Here is a 5000-nt window from a genome sequence, read left to right as displayed (position 1 = left end):
AATGTTTTAAAGGGAAATCTATTAGGGACTTGCGGAGGGGCGGGGGGAGGCGCGGGCTGGGGCCGGCGGGGCCGGGGTGGGGGGCTCGCCGGGGGCCCCCGCGCCGGGCCGCGCCCCTCCCGCCCCGCCCCCCCGTCTTGTTGTGACAGTTCCTGATACTGTTTATTGAGGTGCGTGTCAGGTATAATTAGCAATCGATATGGAAAACGTTTCCTTGCGCCCAGCACGCCTCTGACGTCAGAGCCGATTAGCGCTTCTTATTGGTCCCAAATTCCCCGGGCCGCGGCTAATTACCGGGAGCCTGATGTTGATAAAGTAAAGCGCCGGAGTGCGGGCGAAGCATGTGTGGGGCTCCGGGTCCCTGTCTCCGCCGCCGCCGCCGTCGCCGTCCGCGCCTCCCGCCGCTGGCCCGCCCCGGCCCCGGCCCGCGCCCCCGCGCCCCGCCGCCGGCCGCGCCGGCCCCCCGCGCGAGATGATGGACGGCCGCCTCCTGGAGCACCCGCACGCCCAGTTCGGGGGCTCGCTGGGCGGCGTGGTGGGCTTCCCCTACCCGCTGGGCCACCACCACGTGTACGAGCTGGCCGGCCACCAGCTGCAGTCGGCCGCCGCCGCCGCCGCCGCCGCCGCGGTGCCCTTCTCCATCGACGGCCTGCTCAGCGGCTCGTGCGCCGCCGCCGCCGCCTCAGTGGTCAACCCCGCGCCGCTGCTGCCGGCCGCCTGCGGGGTCGGCGGCGACAGCCAGCCCTTCAAGCTGTCAGGTAGGCGCGGCGGGCGCGGCGGGGGCGGCGGGGGGCTAGGGCCCCGCCGGGCGGAGGAGCGGGGCGCGGGCGGCCGCCGCCCCGGGGCCTCCTCGGTCGCCGCCCTCCGCCCGGCTCGGGGCGCGCGCCGCCCTTCTCTCTCGGTGGCCCCCGGACAGCGGCGGGTGGCCGGAGCCCGGCCGGGCCGGGGGCTGAGCGGCGCGGCCTCCTGTGCGTCCCCGCAGACTCGGGGGACCCGGACAAGGAGAGCCCGGGCTGCAAGCGGCGGCGCACCCGCACCAACTTCACGGGCTGGCAGCTGGAGGAGCTGGAGAAGGCGTTCAACGAGAGCCACTACCCCGACGTGTTCATGCGCGAGGCGCTGGCGCTGCGCCTGGATCTGGTTGAGTCCCGAGTGCAGGTAAAGACCCGCCGGCGGCCCGCGCGGCCCGGCCCGCCTTTGTTCTCGCCTTCCAGGTGGGAGACCGCAGCCTCTGTCAGAGCTCGCCGCGCGCACGCCCGCCGGAGCGGGGAGGGGGGTCCCAGGCTCGGCGCCCCGCGGAGAGGGAGGCGGGCATCCCGGGGTGGGGGGGGAGAGCCGAGGCGGCTCGGGAGGGGCCGGAGAACGGCTGCTGCGTCCGAACCGGGAAGCTGCGTGGTGGGTCGGGGCGACCGCGCGAAACGAGGCTGGGGCGGGCGAGGCGGCCCGAAGGAACCGGCGCGACTCGGACTTGGAGGAGACCCGGAGAAGGCAGGCCCTGCGCCTCCGGGCCCGGCGGGGGCTCGGCTCACTGGCCCGCAGCGAGCGCGTTTGTTTACTTTCGCCTCTAAAATATTCACATGAAACATGTATTTATTCATCGCTTTGCAGAAGGGGGCGGCTGAGGAAGGGAAGGCGGAAACTTAAGCAATTAACACATGGGGGGGGAAGGGTGTCTGAATCTCTAACACCATGGGTTATATCTTTTTTTTTCGGTAATTTGATTTCACTCCGACACGGCCGGCGGTATTCTTTTAAAAAATACAGTATCAATCTGGCGGATTGAAAATTCAAGATGAATCATGTATGATTAGATATTTCCGTAAAGCACAGACATCTTTTTCTGGGTTGGTGTGATGGCGAGCGTGGTGTGGGCCCCGGCTTGGAGGCTGAAACTGGGCAGGCGCCTGCTTCGTGCCAGTAGCTTTGTCTAAAGAGATGTTCTCCCCTTGTGCTTGGGCCTCCGCACGTGACTTCTGTCTGTAAATCCTTTTATCCAATTTGTTCTAAGTGTCTTAAGTGAAGTCAAGACCTCTTCATTTCTCCTCTAATATCATAATGAGTAACTCTGGGTAACAAGGCAGCCTGGAGTTTACAGCAAAAAAAGAAGTAGAAGGAAAGAAAGAAAGAGAGAAAAAGAGAAAGAAAAAGGGCAGAGACAGTCTTGGGGAGGTTACCGCTTAACACCGGCATCTAGGCACCAAAAAACGCCGCCCGTGACCAGGCTGGCCTGCTATTGTGCGGGTCTCTACACAGCTGGAACAAAGAATTCGAATTATCGCGATCTTTTGAGGAGGGTCGTGTGCCTGGGGCTCAGCGGGACGTGACTCCGTGTGTGGTGCCGGAGTCAAGGTCTTGGGCTGATGCTGCTGCCACCCTGGAGTCCTGCAGGGCTCCCAGGAGGAGGCCTGCAGAAAGGATGGAAGATGCGGGATAGGCCCTGGCCTTTTCTCTGCAAGGCCTGGCCTCTAGCTCCCCTGACTGCCGGACCCCCTCAAGCAATGCTGGTTTGAGAGGGCTGTGCTGGTGGCCTGGCCCGGAGCCTTCAGAAGGAAGGCTGTGTGAATGGGGAGGGGGGGGTGGAGCTGGCTGCCGAAGCTCTCCCCACCAAGGTCGGCTCCCCAAGCCCTTCTGGAAGAAAAAGCAGATTTCCCTTCATGGGAAACCCCCAAATCTGGGCTCCGACTCAGCCTCCAGGGAATGGAAGACAGGTGTGGAGGGCAGCTGAGCCCAGCCGTTCCTGGTCCTCGGGCCAGACGTTCCGCGCCGGGCCAGGCGGGCTACTTAGAACACAAGCTGTGAGAAGCCAGGAGGGGCGAGGAGGGGCCCTGCCCTCTGCCTCCCGACCAGGAATCCGACGCCCTCGGTCAGGGGCCAGACCCGCCCTGCCCAGCGAAGGGGCAGCTCCCAGTTCCCTGAGGTGAGAAGCTGGAGCGGGAAGCGGGCCGAGAGGCCCCATCTACCTCCCGGGTGGAAAAGCTACACTTTGGAACCTGCAGCCTGAGTGCCAAAATCCAGCTCAGGGACGGCTGGGCCGCGCGGTTTGGCTCCCGCCCCCCGGCCGGAGCCGAGGTTGTGCAGGCCTGTCTGGGGGGAGTGGGGAGGCCCGAGGCCCCCCGCGGCAAGCCCGCAGCCTGACCGTGCCTTCCTTTCCCCTATCCGGCTGCTCTAGGTCTGGTTCCAAAACCGCCGGGCCAAGTGGAGGAAGAAGGAGAACACGAAGAAGGGCCCAGGGCGGCCGGCGCACAACTCCCACCCCACAACGTGCAGTGGCGAGCCGATGGACCCGGAGGAGATCGCGCGCAAGGAGCTGGAGAAGATGGAGAAGAAGAAGCGCAAGCACGAGAAGAAGCTGCTCAAGAGCCAGAGCCGCCACCTGCACTCGCCCGGCGGCCTGTCCCTGCACAGCGCGCCCAGCTCCGACAGCGACAGCGGCGGCGGCGGCCTGTCCCCGGAGCCGCCGGAGCCGCCGCCGCCGCCCGCCGCCGCGGCCAAGGGCCCCGGCGCGCACGCCGCCCCCGCGCCGCCAGGCGAGCCGCCCGCGCCCGGCACCTGCGACCCCGCCTTTCTCCCGAGCCAAAGAAGCGGCGCCGGCCCGCAGCCGCGGCTAGGCCGCCCCGCGGACAGGGACGCGGCCCCGTGTGCGCCCGGGGCGGCGGCGGCGGCGGCCGAGCGCGGGGCCGCGGGCCCGCCCAAGGCCAGCCCGTTCAGCGTGGAGAGCCTGCTGTCCGACTCGCCGCCGCGCCGGAAAGCGCCCGCCACCAACGCTGCCGCCGCGGGGCTGGACTTCGCGCCCGGGCTGCCGTGCGCGCCGCGGACCCTCATCGGCAAGGGCCACTTTCTGCTCTACCCCATCACGCAGCCGCTTGGCTTCCTGGTGCCGCAGGCCGCGCTCAAGGGCGGCGCGGGTCCCGAGCCCGCGCCCAAGGACGCGCCGCCCGCGCCCGCCGCGCCGCCCGCGCCGCCCGCCCAGGCCAGCTTCGGGGCCTTCCCGGGGCCCGGCGGCGCTCCGGACTCGGCCTTTGCGCGCCGCAGCCCCGACGCCGCGGCCTCCCCGGGGGCCCCGACGCCAGCGCCTTTCCGGGACGCGGCGGCGGCGGCCGAGGGCGGTGGCGGGGACTGCGCGGACGCGGCGGCCGCCTGCTCGGCGGCCCCGCCACCGCTCGCGCCGTCGCCCGGGCCCTGCCCGCGGGCTCCCAGCCCCGCCGGGGAGCCGGCAGTCGGCGCGGCCCCTCAGCTGGGCGCCGCGGCCGGACCCAGCGCGCCGGATGGCGAGGAGGTGGACATGGACTGAGGGCGGCGGCGGGGCCGAGGGAGGCGCTCAGCCGGCCGGCGGCCGCTCGCTCAGGCTCCGACTCCCACGGCGAAATCAGGTGATCGGCTTCGAAACACTGCTTTTTCCTCTTCTGTTTCCTTCCTTTTATTTTATTTTTTAAGAAAAACGCTGTTTCAATTCGGACGTAGGCAGCAACCCAGGACTGGGGGTGAGACCCTCCTCCTCTCAAGGGAGCAAAAAAGAAAAAAAAAAAGGAAAAGAAAAAACTCCTACCCCCAAGAAAAACCCACAACAAGAATCCTCAGCCTTGTAAAATGCAAAAATGTCTAAGAATATTTATATATGTACCATTTTTGATAAATAAAGCTGGTCAAACGCAAGCTCTGGGGTCCGCTCTTTTCCAATTTCCGCGTGCCCGGCCCGGCCCCTCCCCCGCTCCCGCTTCCACTCCTCTCCCCGCGGGTGGGACGCGGCCCCTCGCCTCCCCCGAGGTCCGCGCTTAATGCCTCCTTTTGTGTGCGTGTGTGTTTGTGTTTTCTGATTGAACAAATGTATGCACTCGCAGCTCCCCTCTCCTGCCCTCCCCCGCGCTCCCCCTCCTCCCCGGCGCCGCACACGCGTGCGCGCACACGCGCCCCCGCGCGCACCCCCGCTCCCTGGCACACGCGCGGGGTGAAGGAGCCGGGGGCTGCGAGGGCCGGGCCGCTGGGCTCCTGCAGAGTTTTGA

At 67.7% G+C, this 5000-nt stretch overlaps 1 protein-coding gene across 1 annotated transcript; it reads left to right on the top strand.

The window, feature by feature from the left end:
* Positions 1-472: 472 nt before the first annotated feature.
* On the top strand, positions 473-4291 carry UNCX (UNC homeobox). The gene is made up of 3 exons (XM_057695895.1): positions 473-758; positions 983-1158; positions 3170-4291. Exons 1-3 carry the CDS (start codon positions 473-475, stop codon positions 4289-4291), a joined length of 1584 nt encoding a protein of 527 aa, XP_057551878.1.
* The last annotated feature ends 709 nt before the right edge of the window (positions 4292-5000 follow it).

The sequence above is a fragment of the Hippopotamus amphibius genome, chromosome 9, assembly GCF_030028045.1.
Source record: "Hippopotamus amphibius kiboko isolate mHipAmp2 chromosome 9, mHipAmp2.hap2, whole genome shotgun sequence".
Taxonomy (NCBI): Eukaryota; Metazoa; Chordata; class Mammalia; order Artiodactyla; family Hippopotamidae; genus Hippopotamus; species Hippopotamus amphibius.
The sequence above is the reverse complement of the archived record's forward strand: the minus strand, read 5'-3'. Positions and strand labels throughout refer to the sequence as shown.